This window comes from Leptidea sinapis, chromosome 18 (assembly GCF_905404315.1).
Source record: "Leptidea sinapis chromosome 18, ilLepSina1.1, whole genome shotgun sequence".
Lineage (NCBI taxonomy): Eukaryota > Metazoa > Arthropoda > Insecta > Lepidoptera > Pieridae > Leptidea > Leptidea sinapis.
The window spans coordinates 1,181,519-1,204,859 of NC_066282.1; the positions used below are offsets into that span (position 1 = coordinate 1,181,519).

The 23,341-nt window shown below is 37.9% G+C and overlaps 1 protein-coding gene and 1 non-coding gene across 2 annotated transcripts in view; both read right to left on the reverse strand.

Annotated features, from left to right (window-relative positions):
* The window catches only part of LOC126969324 (tuberin), an 87,304-nt gene extending 67,411 nt beyond the window's left edge, over positions 1-19,893 (reverse strand). Inside the window, exons 1-9 of the mRNA XM_050814680.1 lie at positions 19,646-19,893; positions 19,424-19,560; positions 15,618-15,872; positions 13,447-13,583; positions 11,692-11,866; positions 10,504-10,740; positions 7,474-7,615; positions 6,544-6,689; positions 5,947-6,113 (exon numbers count right to left, since the gene is read on the reverse strand). Of these exons, the coding sequence (XP_050670637.1) occupies positions 5,947-6,113; positions 6,544-6,689; positions 7,474-7,615; positions 10,504-10,740; positions 11,692-11,866; positions 13,447-13,583; positions 15,618-15,872; positions 19,424-19,560; positions 19,646-19,718 (1,469 nt within the window). The 5' untranslated portion in view covers positions 19,719-19,893. The remainder of the gene's footprint in view (positions 1-5,946; positions 6,114-6,543; positions 6,690-7,473; positions 7,616-10,503; positions 10,741-11,691; positions 11,867-13,446; positions 13,584-15,617; positions 15,873-19,423; positions 19,561-19,645) is intronic.
* Trnap-ggg (transfer RNA proline (anticodon GGG)) lies at positions 8,553-8,629 on the reverse strand. Its single transcript has one exon. It is a non-coding gene; the product is annotated as a tRNA-Pro (tRNA).
* Positions 19,894-23,341: the final 3,448 nt, after the last annotated feature.

Genomic DNA, 23,341 nt, shown 5'->3' on the forward strand with positions numbered 1-23,341 from the left:
TAAGGTATCTTTTTAATTTATTTATGGAGTTACAAAATATATCAATATTATTAAAGGAGTTATTATAAAGCCGACAGGCACGTCTTATGAAACTATTGTGGGTAAAACAAGTTCTACTAATCGGAATTGAGAATAAAGGTTTTTCTCTACTGTTGCGTTCACACATACGAGGTATCCTAAATGTAATCTTCTGTAATAACGCAGGGGCGTCAATAACATTACTTATGATTTTATATAATATGGTTATATCGAATTTGTCACGACGCTATGATAGAGATTCTATTTTATGTTTGTCTAATGATAATTGGTAATTAATGAATTCATCATGTCCAGTTCTAAATTCTAGAGCCTTAATAAACTTTTTTTGAATTCTTTCTAAGCGATCAACGTGAATTTGATAAAAAGGTTTCCAAACTACACATGCAAATTCCAAGTGGCTTCGTACAAAACTATTAAATAAAATTTTATAAGTTAAAGGATCCTTAAATGGTTTTCCAGCGCGTAAAATGAAACCAAGTTGTTTATATCCTTTATTTACGATTTTATCAATATGATTAACATATGTGAGTTTCGAGTCTAAAATTACGCCTAGATCCCTAACTTCAGTGACTCTTGTGAGTTCTTTACCACGAAGATTATAATTGTAAAATATTGGATTGCGTTTTCTTGTAAATGTAATAATATGACATTTTTCTGTATTTAAAAATAAATTAATGTTTGTGCAATTAATTTCAAAAGTATTTATATCACTTTGTAGTGCAATGCAATCATCTATAGTACGTATTACTTTATATATTTTGGTATCATCTGCATATAATATTGAGTTAGATTTCTTTAGAATCTCAGAAATATTGTTAATATACAAAATAAATAATAGAGGGCCCAAATGCGATCCTTGTGGAACACCAGAACTTATTGATTTAAAATCAGAAACGAAACCACTAGTTACAACAGCCTGACTCCTTTTAGTGATGTATGACTTTATCCATCTAAAAAAAGATCACCATGTATACCGAGTTGCCAGAGCTTCATCAATAGAGTATCATGACAAATTTTGTCAAATGCTTTGGCAAAATCGGTATACACAGCATCCACCTGGTATCCCTTGTCCATAGCATCTAACAAAAATTCATTAAACACCAAAAGATTACTATCAACACTTCTACCTTTAAAGAATCCATGTTGATTTGGGCAAATATGTTGACGGACAGCTACAGATAATTGGTTCGTTACTATTTTTTCAAATATTTTTCCAAATTGACATAATTTAGATATTGGCCTATACTTTTCTATATCCATGCTAACAGAACCTTTCGGTACAGGGGTTATATACACTTGTTTCCAAAGGTTCGGCATACATCCTTCATCAATAGACTGCTTATATATTAAGAAAATAGGAAGTGCTAATGATCTAGCACAATTTTGTATAAATAATGGATGAATGCCATCTGGACCGGCTCCTTTATTAGTATTAACTGATTGAAGATATTTTAGAACCATATCCATACTTAAACTGACTGTACTAATTGCTACTATTGCTGAGGGATTTATTTCATTGTCATTATAGTGGCGTGGATGATCTTTAGGCTTTTCAGACTGATTGAAAGTGTTCATTAAACATGTTACAAATTTCTTTACCATCTGAGGACGTCGATCCTTTATATTGCATAGTTTGTGGCAGACCCTGATTAGCTAAAATAGATTTAATATAAGACCAAAAAAAGTTTGGATATTTCTTGATATTTTTTTCAGAAAATTCATTATAACAGTTATAACATTCCATTTCTAGTTTGCGAGCTCTTCTTCTTAATAGGGAGTAACTACTATAGTCAAGGGGATTACCATATAGTTTCCATTTTTTGTGTACTTTTCTTTTCTCATTTAACATTTTTTTTAAGGCATTACTGTGCCATATGGGCATTGAGTTAGAAATACGGTTCTTACGATAAGGAATGAATTTAGAAATTAAATTATTAATTATATTATAAAATTTTAAGACACAGTTTTCTACATCTAATGATTTAAAAAGCGCAAACCAGTCAGTAGCTAATAATTCTTGATTAATTTCATTGTACTTACCCAAATGAAAATTGTGTATGTAACTAGATTTAGCTTTAAAAGGAAAAAGATAATTTAATGTGAGTTCTATATATAGGGATCTGTGATGTACATCTTCATTAGTGAGCGGGTGTTCACATTCCTGAACAGTACAATTTGTGTTACATAATACCAAATCAAGTAATCGGTTGTTAATATTTTTTATTCTATTATATTGTTGCAAATTAGAAAAAGCAAGGAATTCAGAGAAACGTTGTATAACTTGGTTACCGCTGAGCATTAGTAACAGATTATTACTTTGTAAATCGTGCCACTGTGCATTAGATAAATTAAAATCGCCGGTTACTAAAAACAAATCGTGTGGTCTTTCTATAATTATTTTACCGGTAATTTCAGTAAACGAAATCATAGTGTCTTTATAAGAAGGTCCATGAGGGATATAGATGCAGGCTATATTTACATAACGTGTCGGCCCACTTTGCGTATCATGTAAAGGAATCGAGATCCACACACAGTTACAAGTAGCAGCTGGCGGGACCGGCCAGTCTCGCTGCACTGGCTGTAAGTCGGCGCGCACGGCTACTGCCACGCCACCACCGCGGGCCGCACCGCTCGCCTCCCACGACCTGTCGCTACGGTAAACATAATACCTACGATCGAAATACTCACCGCTATGAAAGTCAGCTGTTAGCCAGGTTTCAGTTATCAAAATTATGTCATAACTATTTATTGATACTTCAGAAATGAATTCATTTGATTTTGTTCTTAAACCCCTAACGTTCTGGTAGTAAATTTGAAATGATTGTTGAGTCAACATTTTATTAGCCTAAATTTAATTAAAATAAATAAATACCCAAGCAATATTTGTGTATATTTATCATATTTACCTAAACCTCGTATACGTGAATAAAAACTAAGTTTATATATAAGACGTACCTGTTTACCACTACAAGTATATACAATAATAAATTTTAATGCGAAAAAGTTTAATGTGATGTTACTATAATATAATGTAAGGAGAATTAGTCACTTCAGTTTATTTAAATCTTGTTCACTTGTTATACGGAGAGCCTTAGATTTATCATTCTTTCTAATAAATAATTTACAGTCACGAATCCATAAATAAGAGTAGTGTAAATCTTCTTTGATTTTCCTGGCCTGCTTCAGAAGTAACTTATTAGATGGAGTAAGGTGATCTGACACATATAGGTTCACTGTGGGTCCAGGCAAACCTATATCAGCTGTTGTAAGGCCGCGGCGCGCGCGCACCGCTGCTATCAGCGTATCCTTGCGGAGTCTCCTGCTAAACCTGACTATGATCGCGGGGGGACGGCTGCTAGAAGACTGTGTTTGACCTTCACTAATGTTGGGATTCACTAAACGACGAACACGATGGATGTAATCTACATCAGATTCTTGTAATTGAAACGCAACCTTATGACAGATATTACGTACAATAGATAGCAGATTTTCACCATTCGAGATTGGCACTCCTGATATTTCAACATTATTCAATCTCGAGTGTTGATCCTGCTCGTTATTGACACGACGAAGTTCATCAATTGTAATGTTGGCAGAGGTCAAATCCTTTTGTATTATTGTTTCCACTGTAGAAATTCGGCTATCTAAGTTGTTAAAGCGAGCAGCTAGACAAGATAATTGATTGTTAAATTCCTCCACAGCCTTGGTGTTTGAGGTTATATCTGAGCGCATGCTGTTGAGATCTCCACGCATAGCCTTAATTTCATGCAAGACAGTAGTTATGTCCACCGCGGTGGCAGACATATTGGCATTGCGACATTGTAAACATTTCCATGATGCCTTTTTATCCATTGCCTTTTTGCGATAGGTTGTTTCAGCAACGTCTGCGCAGCCGAAATGTAATTGTCCGTGGCAGTGACTACATAATACGCCGTCATGCACTGTTTCTAAACATTTTGCACACTCCATATTAACTTATAAAAATAAAAGTTACAAACTTAATAGTACACCTTCTTAAGTACTTGCGCACATAGAATTAAGGTTGATAATTATTCGTCGCGCACACTACGTTAGCTTGGCGAAAGTGCGAACGTAAACAAACGAACACAGAGACCGCATTCAATGGGCTCGCGACGATGCCTGAGAATATATATAGTATATAAGTATATGTATTATATACTATATATATGAGTATATATATAGTATATAAGTAGTTATTTGTAAGTTGTGATTTTAAAATCTTATTCCCTTAATTTTTCTGAGTTAAATGAGCCCAAACTCGGCACATTTTGGATAGTCCTAACAATTTTTAGAAATTATTTTATGTTTCCAAAATTTTTTGTTTTCAAAATAATTTAAAAATTCCAACGATCTGGGACGTCAAAAATAGCATAGATTACAATAAAAATAGTCATATTTAATAGTCCCACTGGTCATCACACATCACATCACATTTTTTTTTTTTTTTTTTTTTATTTATTATTGAACCAACAGCACACAAAAATAAAACTAATAACAAAAATATTATGCGATGGCCGACTGCCAATTACAGGTTCACACTATTTATGGTATAACATTTAACGCTCTAATTAAACTATGATTAAATCAAAATAAAAAATAATTAACTAATAAATATAAAGGTGTGTATGAGTGTATGAGTGTATGGGCGTATGAGTGTGTGTGCGTATGTCTTAAGTCGTTTTCAACTCTTCGATTACAGTATACTTAAAATGATTTCCTTTTTGAAAGAGCTTTTAGTATGGACGAAAATATCTGTTGGTAAGAAATGTTTATTATAGCAGGTAAGGCAGACCACCGAATTCTGTGCATAAATAGAGTGAGTAATTGGGACATTAAAAAGGGTGGTATGCCTTGTACGCTTATTCGGGATTCTAAATTGCATGAATGAAGATGTAAGCTCGGGGCAGTCAATTTTGTTGTTGCACACGTCATACAGAAATAACATATCTAGTAAAGTTCGCCGGTCTTTTAATTGCATTCATTTATGGTGGCTGCAGGATTTCTCATAACTAGAACCATAATGCTGAAGGCGATATTCTAATACCTTTACAAATTTTGATTGTATATTCTCTATTTCATCGATATATATCCTATAGTATGGGTTCCAGATATTACAGCAGTATTCTAAGACGCTAAGATTTTATCTTCTTCACAATCGTACATCACATTACTAAATAATAAAACCTTTCTGTTTAGGTATTTCCGGATCTATACGACGACGAAAAAATATGAAAACAAAATTATATTGTAACTCAGTGGAAATTTTAAATGCTCAAGAAAGCTCCTTGAAAATCGCTCTGTGGAGGACCGCCACACATCGAAATGGTGGGGATGATATCCTAATTTGTGGCGTGTCGTGCGAAGGTGGAATTCGGCGGCAGGAATCATTGGAACACTCCCCACGATAAATGCGGTAGAAGACACACAATGAAGCGACGGATCTAAGCAACACCAAGTGATCCAGCCGTTCACAGACCACTGGGACCCCCGACAATTCGAGCTGCTCTGCGTTGCACGCGGTCAAATGGATCGAGCATATACTGGGGTGCGCCAGACCAGAGATGACAGCAATACTCCATGAGAGGCCTGACCTGCGCTTTGTAGAGCGCTAGAATGCGACCCGGCTTGAAGTATTGCCGTGCTCTATTAATGACGCCCATTCAATTTGGCTTTGCCCTCCATATGGCCACGGAATTGGCAATGGCTCGAGATTTTGAGACCCAGTATTCCGATAATAGACGAGGCTTTAAGGGAAGTGTTGTCGAAGAGCGGTGATATGACAAATGGGGTTTTTTTAGTGGCAAACGCGCAAACTTTAGTCTTCGCGGGGTTAAATTGAGCAAGGTTCAAATTAATTAGTTAATATTAGGATCACAATATACGTACCGGTTCCGCTTGATGTAGGCCAGCACGGTGTGCAGCGTGTGGAGCCGCACGGGCAGGCGGGGCTCCTGCCGCAGGTAGCGCTCCACCAGGGCCAGGGCGGCGCCCGCGTCCCCGGGCCCGCCCAGCGCCGCGCCTCGCAGCGACACCAGCCGCACCGTCGACGACTCCTGGCACGATCACACACAACTTGGATTCAGCAATTTTAGAATAATATCCGGACGACCGAACCTTGCTCGGATTTATGAATGTTCAAAACTTTAACAAAAAAAACTAATAGGACATCTGGATACGAACCGGGGTCTTCTGCTTTTCGGATCACCCAACCTAGCGAACTTCTTTTTATGCTTCACTAAATAGAATACACTCTAAAACATTATCCATTAATATGAAGGGGTCATAATCCTACACTCTTAAGTCTAATTTTGTGTCAACCATGACACACAATCTCGCATTGTTAGAACGTCTGTCTTTATAAAAGTAAATATTTCTTGGAGGATATTGTTAATCGATCACTTTTAAACGTCCGTAAGCCCGAAGAACGCACAACTGCCTACGCATTGATACATCACATCCACAACGCGAGCCTGTATTAGTTACCGGTCGGTCGTGGCCACAGTAATCGATGAGATCGAGCAACGAGTCAGGATCCCCCTGGAACTGTCCCGCGTCCTGCAGCTGCTCGAGGGTCGTAATCAGCGCGTGGACCCGGCTGTGAATCAGTTCGTTTGGCGGATCGAAACTCTCTGAAAAAAGAAAAAAATACTAAGTAAGCTATTCTATTCTTCCTACTGTGCCTTCTGTGGTAGGTATACCACATGTTAGCCAATGTCACGTTAAATAGACCATCAAGCTTAAAGTATTTGTTTTTTATTTTTAATGGTATAAAACTTAGAATAATGACGCTTAGAACGTGAGTAGGTAGACTGTGGCTTCTGTGGAAGACACACCACAGATTAGCCAGTATCACGTTAAAGTAGAGTGCCATACTGTCAACACCATTAAAAAATATGTTGCCAGCTATGAATGTACTATATACCCCGAGTTCCTATAATGTACGACGCCAAGTGATGTTATAAGTATTCAATGTCAAAAAATCTTAATTCAATTAGGCTTGAACTAAGCACTTTGAATAGTCACTATAAATATTTCTTTTAAATTACTGAATTTACCATATGTTCGGAATAAGTTGAGCTCCAGAGAACATTAACGGCCGCTCTTTTTAACCAACTTCAAAAAAGAAAGAGGTTCTCAATACGTCAGTATGTTTTTGAAGTGAATCTTCTTTATCGCGTATGAGAGAAATTTTATAGCAAATCGCCATGATTTTCGGTTACGCGCCATTTTGTTTTATAAATCCAAGATGGCCGCGCACAATATTATGATTTCAAGAATATGGATATGGTATCCGAGGTTCTCGGGGGTGCAGAGAACGAATTTGAGATCATTTTTGAAATCCAAGTTTACGAGGGTGCAAGGAACGAAACTTTGTTTTATACTATATTTAGTGTGGGTGTGGGTGCTACTGACTGTCGTGGTGCAGCACGGCGCGCACGATATCCAGCAGCACGTCCCAGCACAGCTCGTGCAGGTCCAGCGGAGCGCGGGCCACCAGGCTCTGGAGCGACACCACCACCTCGTACGTCACCACGGCCTGCCGTCCGCCCAGCGCCTGCCGGATAACTCAGGGGTTGCAGTTCAACATCTAGTCACTATGCAGCTATAATACATTTTTGATAACAGAGCAAATTGCTATAACGGTCACCTCATCCTGTTTTGTTTATTTATTTTTTTGAGAAGAGACGACAGGCGTTTACCTGAGACCAAGTATCATATCTACGCTCTGGCATTACAATGCATTGCCGCTCAGGATTATTGAAAGGAATATCCAAAATGGTGAGCGGCGTCGAAATTGCGCTGATCACATTGTGATGTTAAGTAAAGAGCCTAGTAATAGCAGTAGTCATGGAGTCCTTAAACCAAAACAATAATGCTTACACATTATTTTTTGCCGACAGTTAAAGGCGCCGTCGTGGTGCCCATCTAGCCGAGAGCATATACAAAGAAGTCTCTCTCCAATAGCAGTGGTATAAGACCTGACATCAAGTACCACAGCGCCCATTGCCTGTTGCAATACTATTGGCTATCGACTTTTTATTTATTTATTTATTAAATTCCGCCAACAAGGTAAACACATTATATAAACAAAGTATAATACAAAAAAAATAAAATTCATATGGTAAGTGATGGCTCAATTATCTCCCGAGGTGCCAAGTTAGCAACCCGAGCGTTGCGCGTTGCGTCTATAGTGTCTAGCGACGCCAAGGTCACCGCATGACGCAACGGGCTCGGGTTACAACATAATTTTTTACTCTTCAATTGTTTAATAACATAAACAACTACTACTACTTTACTGCGTAATTTAAACAAATTTCGTATAAAGTAAAAAGTCATGCATGTTTCATGATTTTTTTAGATTTACCTCTTACCATATTTAATTACATTTCGATTATTACTAATGAATGTAGTAATTTTTTATAACTAGATAATACTTCAAAGTTCCTAATTAGTAATAGAATACACAAATAAAATTTGAATAACAAAATTTATGAACGATGCGGGATTCGAACCCTCAACGACCTCCGGCGTCCCGTGCCGGTGCTCTAACCAACTGAGCTAACCGTTCGAGTACCGCCTCGTTATAAAATTCTGTTTGCTTTGTTCAACTCTCAGGTTGTGTCTTCATCATATTGTTTAGTAATAGAATAGTCACTAAAACATCATAGATAATACAAAAAAGAATTTTTAAATCGACTGCTACAGACAATTTTTACGGCTGACCGCATTTTGACGGCGTATTTTACCCAGATAAAGTTTTGAAATTAAATATTTTTACTTTTATAGTCTGTTAAATTATCTTCTTTGTGGTATATCGTGTATCTTGTCTTGCTCTGTGTATATTTAACGAAAAAAAAATCTCTGCCCCCCGTGAGCAGACATAATATGTCTGCTTGCCACTCAACGGCAGTTTTTATACCAGACATATTATGTCTGCTTGCCACCTCGGAGGCGAAATGACATGCTATTCAATTAAATTAAGCCAAAAAATAAAATAAGAACTATAATATACGAATACAATCTTAGAATCAAAGCCTAGAATCTGAAAGCTTTTTTTAGTAATTGCATCAATATTTGCATCAATATATCTTATATATATATCTCTCGGAGAGTCATTTGGATTTAAAAATCGGGCGTCACGGTGTTGGTATCCTCCATGTTGTTTTAAGTCGATCAGTGCGCACAACCGGCGCGGGCGCTAGCTTGAAGACGAATGCGACTTCTCAATGAGCACTCTACTGATGGACAATAATAACTAACTTCAATCACGTCACCGACAGTGACGTACACAGTGACAACTTCAAACACACTGAAAGATGACGTTCGCCATCAGTTCAGCCCAATACACAGAGTAGAATATAATCATACAGGCCATATTACTTTTATATTCTAATTCTCCGACATATATATTATAATTGAACCGTAACCTGTTGTCGATGATGACCCCTAGATCCCTAACGAGGTTCACTCCAGCCAAAGCAATAGCATTAACATAGTATGTTCTCGTGGGTAAATTATTTTTCTGTCTACTAAAGCGAATCACGTAACATATATTAGTGTTTAATCTCATTCCATTTTCCTGACACTAGATTACTAGATCATCTAAGTCATCTTGAAGAAGAAGAGCTTCATCGGCCGTATTAAATTGTCTGAAAAATTTAAGATCGTCAGCAAATAAATAAAATCTAGAATTTTCGGAGCAGTTGTATATGTCATTAATAAATAAGTTGAAAAATAATGGTCCCAAATGGGAGCCTTGTGGGACGCCTGACAGAGTAGTAAAAGGCTCAGAAGAATAGCATCCAATGACAACAGAATATTTACGGTTAGTTATGTAAGACTTGCACCATTTTAAGAAGATACCATCAATTCCAGAAGAATAAAGCTTGTAAATAAGTAGTTTATCGTTAACTTTGTCAAAAGCCTATAAATATAAATAGTGTCAATTGAATGACCATGATCCATTCCTCAGACAGATCATTGACAAAGGACATAAGGTTAGTAGCTGTAGATATCTTTTTCATAAATACATGTTGTTGGGTTATAATAATTTGTCTTAAATGGCATGACAGAATCGGATACACCAGAACCTCAAAAACTTTAGCAAATACGGGAATATTTGCTATTTACAATGGCAAATTTATGAATGTGTATGTGGTTGTACATGGGAGTGAAGTTGAAACCACACTGTGGAGGAACGGCACACCACATTATCAGGACGACATTTAAATTTTTATAATATAATGTGACAAAGGGATTCTGAGACAGCTATCACAGCTGTTCGGAACACTCATAGACAGGCCGGCGGTACACGGACTGCTTCAAGCCGCGAACGCGCGGTGAACTATAGTTATTCATTCGCGGCCGTACACACGACTGCTCGAGCAGTCGACGCCAACCAGTCGAGCGGTATACTCGGTGTCCGCCCTTACATGCAGATACCTTGAGGAAGGCGGGCAGCACGGCGAGCGGCGACACGTGCAGCGAGTGCACGCGGCGCGGGCCCCACAGCGCCATGTTGATGTAGAACACGGCCCCGCGCAGCAGCCCGCCCCCCTCGCCCTCCGCCTCCCGCCCCGCGCCGCCCTGGCCGCCCGCGCCCCCCTCGCCCCGCAGCATCTCCACCAGCTCCTGCAGCGCCGCGTGGCCCAGGTCCGCGCCCATCACGTTTCGCATCAACTGACCAACAACAAAACCATTGTAGCTTACTTCAACTCAATATACTGTTCGGTAATAACACGTAACAAAATTGTGAGGTAACGGATATATAAATAGTTTATTTTGAACTGTAGTAAAATAAACACGACGAAAAATCAAAAAATATTCAGCATAATGATAAGACAAATAAAACATTAGTTATATTTAACAATAAAGGAAGAGTAGAGACCGAAAGAGTCAACATCAAACCGAACTGTCCCAAGTGTGTTTCATTTAAATATACTTCTGCTCAAGAAGACAAAATCACCTATGAGAACACCAATAGCAAATTAAAATAAATATATAAAGTAGTCACCAATTTTTATTTTGTTAAATATAAGAGCTAGCTTTAAAATACGTTGTTAAATCTTTCATAGTATTTGTTAAGTGATTATAAATGTGTGCCTTCTCAAACCATAATATGTTGTAGCACAAACTGTCCTAATATTTATGTAGAGACGCCACTTCAAGTGTCTTCTATCGCATTTATCACAGGCAGTGTTCCATTCAGTTGTTAACTTGAGTCCTCACCACCTGGATGTGCAGAGTTCCTCTACAGTGTCGTTTATATTGAACTTTCTACAACACTTTAGTATAAAGCTTGTGCGGTGTCCCCATAATGATACGACATGGGTATCTCAAAAGCGCGTACACCTTGCTAAAAGGCCGAAACGCTGTGATTTCTCAGTGTTGCAGGGGAGAGCGTGACCAGCGGTGACCAGTTGATCCGTACGCTGATCTGATCCCTCTTCCGTATAAAAAGAACTAATTAAGTAGGTCTGCAAGTACTACATTGTCTGTCTTGTTTCGTTAAACTAAACTTAGTCTGGGTTTCATCAGAACAGTTTCACTATAGTCAAAATCTTAAAAAACCCCTTAACGTGAAGCATACGTTGCCAGGGCATTGCTGTAGTATCTGTCACCCAAGCTCACCTTCCAGCTGTTCTGGCAGTAGTGCTCCACGTTGACGGTGCGACACAGCGCCGCCACGAAGGTGGGCAGCGCCGTGCGGGGCAGCAGCGAGTACGACACCACGGCCTCCAGGAGCGACAGGCAGCCCAGCACCACGCCGCTGTCGGCCGAGTACACGCACAGGTGGCAGCTGTTACTGTGGAGTGTGGATATCAACAATCAAATCTTTAACTGAAGGCCTCTAACACATTATTTCAATTTGACACATGGTTATTTTGTGTACACTATAAAAATATTCCAACCAATTCTTTGTTCCTTGAAGTCGCAGTCGCCAATGTGTTTGGGCATTTCCAAGAGAGAATAATTATCTCTAGGTAATGTTTTAGCACGATTTAAGGACAGCATAACCACCTCTGGAAACTCAAACAATTGGGACTAACTTATCACACATGGCCCCCGTGGTGGTGGCTTCCTGAAAATAATGACACTTCAAAATTAAGGTATAGACAGACGTGTGACACTATTTAGTTTCCCCGTGCGGGTACCTCGAGCAATGCAGTCGACTGTTTCTCGAACACCGCGACGCGAGTGCCATATAATAAATAATCATAGGATTATCTTTTCTTTGTTTATTTGATAGGAGTAAAAGTCTTCTCGAACATGGAATATCATAAAAAAGTTTTAGAGACACAAAACATACGCAAACATTACACTTAGGTATGTAATCAGTTAAGTAAGTATGTAAGCATTTCTTCTGTCCTCGTGCGCGTTGTAAAGTAACTTTAGCTTTGTCACATTGGTCCTAGATCTTACAGCCATAAATAATTAACCAAGTAGTAAGTAATTGTATTCACTCGCCCCAACCATGAGTAGGTAGCCGATAGGTAAGTTTGGTTCGTAATGTGTTAGTCAATTTATCAATGTGTGATGAGTCCTTCCTTTGAGATCTTCGAACTTCAAATGAATTATACTAGTGGGCATCCATGGACCATGTCTTCAAGAAGGTTAATTGAGTGACACTTCTGTAATATTACACTATTTATTCAAATATTTTTATTCAAGATAGTATTGAAAATCACTTATTGAACGTTAAACGCTACCTACCACCCATTCGAAAATTTACGCCTCAGACCTAAGAAGGGGCACAAGAACAAGAAACTCAGAGGGATTCATTTTTTTTATAATGATTTCGCACGTTTAAATTTCGTTAGAATCTTTAAGTGTTGTATCATTCAGAAAGTCATTACTTATGTTATAGTAACCTTTACCACATAAACGCTTCCTAACAATTATTTTGAATTTCGTAACACATTTGTTTTGTACATTTTCTGGGATCATATTGTAACATATACATCACTCTACAACATTTACAAATTCGACTCAACCAAGTAGTAGCCATAACAATTTATGATTGTTCCTGATGTGATAACATTATTATTGTCACCGTTTCAAGGAAATTCGCTAATGTGCCTATACATACATAACATTATCAAGAATATTGAGATACAACAGTCAAAATGTTTATTTCTTTAGATTTTTTTCTTAGTGATTGTTTAGGTAAACATAGTGTGAATAGCCCTCTTCCGCAACACAATTAATATATAAATATAATATACCATAGTCCTATGGTATACTGTTATGGAACTAATACTATGAAAATAACTAAACTAAACTAGTCACACCATATGTAACCTAAATAATTACAAAAAATATGTGTCATCATCTATGAATATGTAGATGAATGTTAACTAATGCTATAATTTAATGTTCACCTACTTTACAATGCCATGTACAATTTCTTCATCAAGGTACACTGCATTGAACTTGACGACATTAGTGATGAGTTGAACAAAGTCGATGATATGAGCAGTGGATTGCAGCTGAGGGAGCCACTCTAATAGAAATGGGCCAATCTGAAAAATACATTTTTAATATTAGTTTTTTTTTTGTTAAACTTGCATTGAAAATTTATTGAAGTATAAATCTATAATCATCGCAGTATCTGTATCGTGCCAGAGTCTGGCGAGTCAACATCTTCTGAGGATGCCTCGCGTAGACGCGAAATACGTGTCGAATTGATCAAGACTGATTAATGTAGATAAACTTGCTTTAATTTACAATAAATAACGTGACCTGTGTCATCTCATGTCATATCAGAGCTGTCACTTTTTTATGGATCGGATGGACAACAATTCATGAGCTTGGAAATACCCCTTTTGAGTATGAGGCCGTAATAAATGCGTTAAGCACTTTAATCATTTCAAGGGCACACAATATAAGCACCAAGAGAGAAATCCCATCCGGCCCGCTTGACTGCTTAACATTCAAGGAAAACCCAATGTGCAGTTTTAGTTTCTGAAGTGTACTAGAGGCATAACACCGCGGCATGATCATGTGTCCATCCATTTTCATTAAGACATAGAGTTTGAGGCAATGGCCAGGGCTATGATTTGGCTCCGATCGGTATGAAAATATTTAGGTGCAAACAGTCACGCATGCTATCCCAAACTGCCGACTTGTAGTGAAATATACGGCGGGTCCCTGAAATACATCGCATGAGTTGTATTTCAGTTAATTTGGCAGTGGCAACAAGGGCAATGGCCGGATGTCCGGAGATAGTGGTAATGGAGAAACAGTAATTCCCGTTAATCTCTGCAGCCAGCAGATAATATAATATTGATTGAGTGTGGGTATGTGTTCAGGCCGCTCGCCGCGTTTCTATTCGAGCTTGGCGTCAGATTTTCTAACGTTACACGAAAACGTCAGATTTATTTTGTTTATATTATTTTAAGTAAAAATTGATACTCATGAAAATTATATTTTGCTGCCGGCGCCAAATTAAATTTTAACATTCCTACCGAGATATAACATATGCGGTGTTTTATTGCCGCGACGGAATTTATTAGTTAAACTTTTCTATCACCCGGAATAATATAGGTTTCTTTTTTATGTCAATAAATGAGTACGAGAAGATGATCGCCATAGTTTTCCCATAACAGTTTCGTTACACAATACAAAACGACCTAAGGTAGGTATTATATATTATGATTAGACCCCGATAGCATCCCACTGTGCCCGTCACCCTAAGACAATACTCGAACAATATAAAAATCAGACATATAGAGTAATATAAGAGTAGATAAAATTTTCTTATTTTCGTTTTGTTTACATACAACTCGTAATTAGATACGAAGGTAGGTACTCAAAAAATGATTGTCGTTCCTACTCGGTAGCCGGTATTCACGCAGAAACCGAAACTAGACAAAACAAGAATCGAGAGCATCAGGTCGTTTCGGAAAATAAATAATTTTGTTAATAATACCATGGTGTTGTAAACCGTTTTGAAAAGGAGAAATACAAGTGTATGGATCACCTGATGTTAAATAATCACCATCTGACACTTTTTCTTGGAAAACTATATGAAGAACATGTAGTATGTAGTTTGTATGTATGGAGCATGTAGTTTAGCCAACCATTTGGGATCTCACTTAGGTACCACCTCTCAAGGCTACAATTTCAGTGAAGATTTGTGCAAGTATGACTGGTTGGGAGTTTGGAGTGTCACACAAATGCACATCAGTAACACGATATGTGAAGAAACATATTACATAATCTAATTTTTACACAAAATGTAAATTTATTTAATGTGGGAGTGGTGGCTCCTTTGCACAGGATGCTGGCTAGATTATGGGTACCACAACGGCGCCTATTTCTACCGTGGAGGAGTAATGTGTAAGCATTACTGTATTTCGGTCTGAAGGGTGTCATAGCTTGTGAAATTACTGGGCAAATGAGAGCGGAATTGTGGTGCCACTCAGAACTTTTATATTTTTCAAGAATCCTGAGTGGCCCAGCAATGTAATGAGCAGGGTGTATCAATTACCATCTGCTGAATGTTCTATTCGTCTCATCTCTTGTTATAAAAATAATGGTGAATAAATTCTTACCTGTTCTTCGAAGCATTTGATATCTTTGCCAGTATTAGTTAAAGTGTTAAGAAGTTTGAATCTGAGCTGATAGTCTTCAGGAGGGTGTGTTGAGTGTGTCTCCCTTAAGAATCTGAAGAGTATTGTGCGCATTATCAACAGCTCTGTCTGTCCCTCTGCAATGCAGCGGAGGAGACCCAGAGCTGCATGTCGCCCTTCAATATTTACATCTTCTAAAAGATCCCTTATACATGCCCAAATTTTTTCAACACCACCCTGAAATATAAAGAATAGTAATTATTTACCAGTTCTATTTCAATTAATTTAAGTAAGTGACCATCAATAGAATTTATTTTCACTATTTTATATCTTAGCACTCCAGTATAAGTATTTATTGCTTTATGCAATAGAAAAAATTACAAAGAGTAGTAAAACCATTTACACAGCTTTTAAATTAATTAAATGTGGTAATATATTTTGCATCAGAATTGAATAACAGTACCATTATTTCAGAATATGGAACCAGTCCAGAGATGAGACCTTTCTCCACATTATGTGGCTTATCAAGTGCTAGAAGGATCAGCAAAAATTATTGTTTTACTCTATTGATAGGCCCATAGTTATTTAAGCCAATTCTTAGGCTTTGCATTCAAGATGGTAGTAGAACTGGCACTGAAACTGGCAACCACTTGACATTTTGAAACTTATCATCTAATAGGAGGTGAACCACTAAGAGGAGTAGTGTCATACCCTGTGGTTATAATATTATAAATGCATTTTCTTTTTTTTATGGAAAAGGTGGACAAACAAGCATACAGGTCAGCTGATGTTAGGTGAACATTGCCACCCACATTCTCATCTCATTTCTTAGAGGTAACTTGAGTTCTAGGGGTTAAACTGAACTAGGTTCAATTCAATTTCTATCTTCACAAAGGTTTTAATAAAGGATAGAGGCTTCTTCCAGCACTGGTTGTTAATTTATCATTCAATTAGACACCCATTACCTTGCAAACCTTACAATATATATATTCACCACATTTTTAATAGTTTAGTATTAATTTGTCCTCTGAACCAGTTAAAGAATCACCAAAAAATCTATAAAGAAAAATCAGAGGCCTTCTCCCAGCAGAGGGATGAAATATTACTTTAAGAAATTTAACTAAGCAGATTTAAAATAAAAGTAAAAGGCCTTAATATATAAATAAATTTATTAATTTACGAAATAAACTAAAGATCAATGAATATAGCATAGATATGACTTTATAACAGGAATAAGGTTAAATACACACATCAAAAAAGTCTAAGCAACATGCATGATATAACAAATTTACCATTTATATTAATTAATTTCTAAGTCTTTATTCTTTTTTTATTTTTTTATGGAATAGGAGGACAAACGAGCGTACGGGTCACCTGTTGTTAAGTGATCACCGCCGCCCATACTCTCTTGCAACACCAGAGGAATCACAGGAGCGTTGCCGGCCTTTAAGGAAGGTGTACGCGCTTTTTTTTAAGGTACCCATGTCGTATCGTCCCGGAAACACCGCACAAGGAAGTTCATTCCACAGCTTTGTAGTACGTGGAAGAAAGCTCCTTGTAAACCGCACTGTGGAGGACCGCCACACATCCAGATGGTGAGGATGATATCCTAACTTGTGGCGTGTCGTGCGAAGGTGGAATTCGGCGGCATGAATTAGGTAAAACAGCTCTTCGGAACACTCCCCGTGATAAATGCGGTAGAAGACACACAATGAAGCGACGTCTCTACGCAACGCCAAGTGATCCAGCCGTTCACAGAGTACTGGGTCCCCGACAATTCGCGCTGCTCTGCGTTGCACGCGGTCAAATGGATAGAGCTGATGGGGTGCGCCAGACCAGAGATGACAGCAATACTCCATGTGTGGCCGGACCTGCGCTTTGTACAGCGCTAGAATGTGGGCCGGCTTGAAGTATTGCCGTGCTCTATTAATGACGCCCAGTTTCTTTGAAGCCAATTTGGCTTTGCCCTCCAGATGGCCACGGAATTGGCAATCGCTCGAGATTTCGAGACCCAGTATTCCGATACTAGGCGAGGCTTTTAGGGAAGTGTTGTCGAAGAGCGGTGATGTATGATGTATTCACTCAAAGTGCATAGGTATGTAAACTTTTTTGTTATTATGTAGTATGACATACTGGCTGGTTGTAAAAAAGAATCGATTATGTTTTGTTTTTTTCATAAAATTAAATGAAAGGGAATTTGTTTGAATTTAAGTGCGTTTTTATTGCTAGTCTTGATTTTATAATTTTACCAACTATTTAAATAAAGTTAGCAACAAAATTGAATTGTTAGATATTCTTTACGTCATGGAGCGACGCCATTTGACGGCAAATAAAATGCAAAGAGCTGTAGCAATGTTGCAAGCGGGAAGTAATCAATCTCAGGTATCTCGGCATTTTGGCATTCATAGAAGTGTTATCTGTCGTCTTTGGCAGCGCTACAATAATACAAGGTAACCCGCTGAACAGCATTCAGGCCGTAAAAGGAGTACAACCACTCGGCAATACCGGTACATACAACTGACTGCAAGATGCTAGCCCATGTTAACCGCTCGTGAGATAAGTTTGAGGCTACAAAATTCAAAATTCTATGTCTATGTCTATGTAAGTCCCCAAACTGTGCGAAATCGACTGCACGAGTACGGCCTACGAGCTCGACGCCCAATTAGGTGCCCACCGATACGTCACGGTAATCGCGCTCGTCGAAATGAATGGTGTAGAGAACGCAGAACATGGACCAGGAACAATGGGATAAAATTTTGTTTTCCGATGAGTAGTGATTCGGGTTTAGGCCTGATACAAGAAGGGTATGAGTGTACCGTCTGCCTAGAAATACTGAAAGGCTCAGGTGCATTCAGGAAGTTCATCCATACAGCGGCTCAATAGTTATGTTATGTGCGGGTATTATGCAGAACAGGCGAACTGAGCTTGTTTTTGTAAATGGAAACATAAACACTGAAAATTATGTTGAGGATATTCTCTGACCTTGTCCATCCATTTGCACAAATCTTTGTCTTCCATTTTATGTGAATACATGACAATGCATGTTCACATACAGTTTGGCGAACTAGTAAATACTTGGCAAGGGAGAATGTCCGGGTATTGCCCTGGCCTGCACAATCACCAGACCTCAACCCTATCTAGCATGCATGGAACATGCTTCAGAGACGTGTTTTGAAGGACTTGGACGGAGTCACAACAACCCAACAGCTGAAGGATTTGCTACAATTCCATTGGGAGCGAATACTGCAAGATAACTTAAACAGTCTCATTAATTCAATTAATAATTGTTGTCAACAAGTTCTGAATAGCAGAGGAGGTCATACTTTGTATTAAATTATCCTATTCTTTCACAATAAAGTCATTTTCTTTAGAAATGTCATTTTGCTAAAAAAATTTTTAGTTGCTTATGTGCCTTATTTTCTGCAGTATTTCTAATATTGTTAAATTCTGTTATTAAAAGAACTTATTAAGACAACAGCTGTTATTTTTACATGATAGGATCCTAAAAATATTATTTTATAAATAAAATACAATGTTATAATGTGAAAAACCATCCTAAAATTTAAATTAGTACATGTTGCTAAGACTTTTTTGATGTGTGTATATTAATACTATACAAACTACTACTATATTAAACATAGAATGTCAGAAATAAAATCTAAGAAACTGCTGAAACAGAGGAACCTTTTAACAGAAATTGATAACATCTATTACAATAATAGTCAAGACAAAGTGTGTAACAAAACATAATAATATAATATAAAATAATACACATGGAGAATCCTTACATCTTGTACACGAATATGAAGTACTTTATCTCCCAATTCTTTAACGGCACGGAGACGACGGCTAAGTGGAGATTCTGGACTTAGTTCTTTCCTGAGATCTGCTGTCACTACCAGCTCGTTTTGGGCGGCCAACGGTGCTGTACGTGGAAACAAAAAGAACTATATAATATCCATCTTAATACGTCCATATTACTGAAAGATTTGCATTACATCTACACTAACCTGATGCTCCTTTTTTGAAGAACACTTTAAGTTTGTCTTGAAGAGACTTTGTGTCCCTGTCTCGGGAGCTCATATTGAGGTAGATCCGTCTCCTTCTCTGTAACTATATGTCTTATGTTTAAATACTAAGAGCGGTGATTACCTATGTGTATCAAATTGAGACTTTAAGCACATAATAATTGTTGTATTAATTAATATTATTGTTCTTCACCGCTCTGCTCTTAACGTCTATTCACCACAATCCATTAAAAAACGTCAGATTTCAACAGAACTGTCTGCTCACAGCTGTCTAAAGACTTGTCAGTTCACAGCTGTCTACATACTTGCCATCTGTCAATTACAGTGTCTCTGTTTTTTACACAAGGTGTCAGACGAATTCTTAGATTAAGGTTGAGATCTATAGAGCGTACCTAAATTAGACTTTACTCAGGTACGTAAACCTTAGCTGGATCTGATAAAACGCGAACTTGACTTTTGCTCGACTCGACATTGGGCTCGCTCAGCTCAAGCCCATCACAATTTCAGTTGTTAACTGACTATAAAAAAAATAAAAGATTATGTTAAGCTTAAACTCAGCTGAGGTTTACGTAAGTTAAGTCTAGTCAGCCTTAGTATATACATTTTAAATTAAAACTATGAACATAACTAGTTTATCTGTATTTATTTAGTTGATATTTTAAACACTTACTGTCGTTATAATTTAAATGCAATGGTATATTTAAAATAGGAAATACAAAAATGTCAGTATCACAATTATTATGCTTGAAAACACATTCAAGGTTTTGCGATTTTTCAATACCTTTTACATAAAAAGTCACTTATGATATTTAACATGACTGCCTACCCCCTAGGTAAGGTTGTTTCTGAGCTGTGGGCGGTAATGAGTACGTGATAACCCTGATTGCCTTGCCGGCACTCATGTAGTGATCACCAGCAAGCGTCCTCCACCCGCATCACATCGCCTCTCCCCACTTACACTCAACTATTTATCGCGATGATGTTGTATTTACTTTGCCAAGGTGGAACTCTTTCAATGTGGAAGTGTGCTCTAAGCTTGAAGGTCGTATAGATTCGGGAGTTGAACTATTTCAATGACCAAAAAACTGTGCGGGGCATAAAGTTTCTTGGAAAAAGTGTGGTTGTGAAATTTCGTATAACATTTATATGTGTATGGCCTTTTTAATTCTGACGGATTGTCCAGAGACGAAATACGGCTGCAGGTGGTGGTCTATGGTACTTGAATGCCAAAACCACGCAATGCCAAAGAATAAAGCAGATTGGGAAAAACATGATCGTCGATGATTCTAGCCGCTCATCGCTGTATGCGGTCATATGGAGGTACTGGGGAGCACCCGCCCACAGTTGGAAACACAACTCAGTAAGTGAAGTACACTGTCTCGCCATTATTATTTCGCTAGAAGTGCTTTGGTCACACTCGATCGTAGTCGAGACTAACTCCTAACCCCTCTCCATTCGCCCTAACCGCTTCCGCCCATCTATGAGTATATACAAGAGATATATGTATCTAAGATTATATACATGAGAGTATACAAGAATATATAAGAAGTGACAGAAACTACTGCCATATAATTTTGGGACTAGGCCTGAGGTGGACAGCCCAAAAAGATTATTCACAACATGATCTAGTTTTGGGACCGCTAGATTTGTGGTAAAAATACATGTATCTACATGCCGCAACATATTCAAGCTTATTGGTTGAACGGAGCAGAAATTGCGATATGTTGTAGTGCCATCTAGTGGGGAGATGCAATAAAAAACCACAAGAAAATATAAATAGGTAAAAATCAATTTTCTTATTGATCGGTTTAACAGTATTTGAGTGAAACGATATCATTAAATAAACAAACTTATTATTGAGTGTTATTAAAAAATGGTATTTAATTGATTAAGGGACCGGGTGGCAGGGCGGGCGGCAGACAAAATGTTTGTTAAAGTACACTAACATAAATATATTTGTCTGTCAACAAATGAAACCCTTATACGAGAAGGTGAATTTCGAAACGTCCGCTTCGGTAGCGCAATAGGTAGAATCGTTGACTCTCACCACAGTGCTAACTGTTGTTCTGGTGATAATGATGATCACAGTTTATAGAAAAATCGCTACTGTACGTACCTACATGACCCAGGGTCCAAATAGCGTGACTTAAAATTCTTTTAGTTTTACAACAGAGTATGGGCCGCGGTGATTACATAATATCACCCGTGACTCTTATGAATGCTCGTCCGTCCTCCTCTTTCATAAAAAAACGATTAACAGTAAATAACGACTGCCTTTTAATACGTTTAGTTACTACGCAAATTTTGAAATTCAAGTTCTTTTTTTTTTGCCGCCATAGTTATTATCTGTAATCAATTTTGTGATTTTCTTCTTTCAATAATATTCAATGTAATTGTGTTTCTGCGTAATACAATAGCGCTCGGTCTCCTCTAGTGATCGCACGTACGTTAAGTTACAGTGAATTGCGTTCTGGTTTACACCGGATTAAAGATATAGTGATGGGAAATTGCCTATCGATAATTTTAATGTCGTTATTATGGACAGGTTTTTCAATAGATCTTCATCAATTCCAAACCTAGCCACCAAGAGACCTCGTGAAGACTTGCCTTCTCTCAGAGACCAATGGCAGCAGCCTAAAAAGTTCGCCACCTCTAAGGACACGTCTGAAAAGGGAAGTGAAACTGAAATCAGCAATCGCTTCAACAAACTTCCAGTTAACGATGGAGTTACAGATACATTCAAAAAAGCCTCACATAAAAAGTCACCCATCCAAGTTCCACCCATTTTGATTGAACTGTTGGGTGATTGGAGCTGCAAGAAGATTAAAGATGTAATCGAGAAGTACGAGAAAAATTTTCATTTGCAGATCAGAGGCCGCAAAATAGTAAAGATGCAGTGTTATTCGACACACGGTCATTAACGACTCAAAGAAGGCCTCTCTAAAGAAAATGTTGTATTTCACACCTTTTCTAGAAAAGAGGAGAAACTTCCCAAAGCAGTCATCAAAGGGCTGCCAAAATTTATTCATGATACTCTACCCATTGAACTAACGTCATTAGCTTTTGCTGGAATTACGACGACTGAAATGAAAACACTTCGCTCTACTGAATGTCCTCCATTACTTATTCAGCTACCTACCGGAAGCGACAAACGCAAATTCAAACAAATAAAATACATCCAGAACTGTGTTGTCTCAATAGAAAAATACAAACCGAACAATAAAACAGGCACACAATGATTTCGATGTCAGGATTTTGGTCACGCTTCTAAGAATTGTAATAGACCTCCAAGATGTGTAAAATGCCTTTTAGCTCATCCAACTTGGGAATGTCCAAAAACCAACAGAGATGATCCAGCTCACTGCTGTAATTGTAAACAAAACCACCCAGCTAATTACTCACAATGCCCGGCGAGGCTAAAATATCTGGACCGAATTCAAACTCAGAGAGAAAAGATACGTTCGTCAATCGTGAAAACTGCTCCTACACCGTTAATGACATGTTCGCAAACAACACCATCATGGGCGCAGATTACTGGAAAACAAAAGGCACAACGCGTGGAAACCAATACCGTCTGCACCGAAGTAAATCATGGTCCTATGGATTCACCTCAACAGAATTCCAAGCAAACCTCTTCCGTCTTACACCAAATTGAGCGAGAGAAATCCAGTCGAAAAT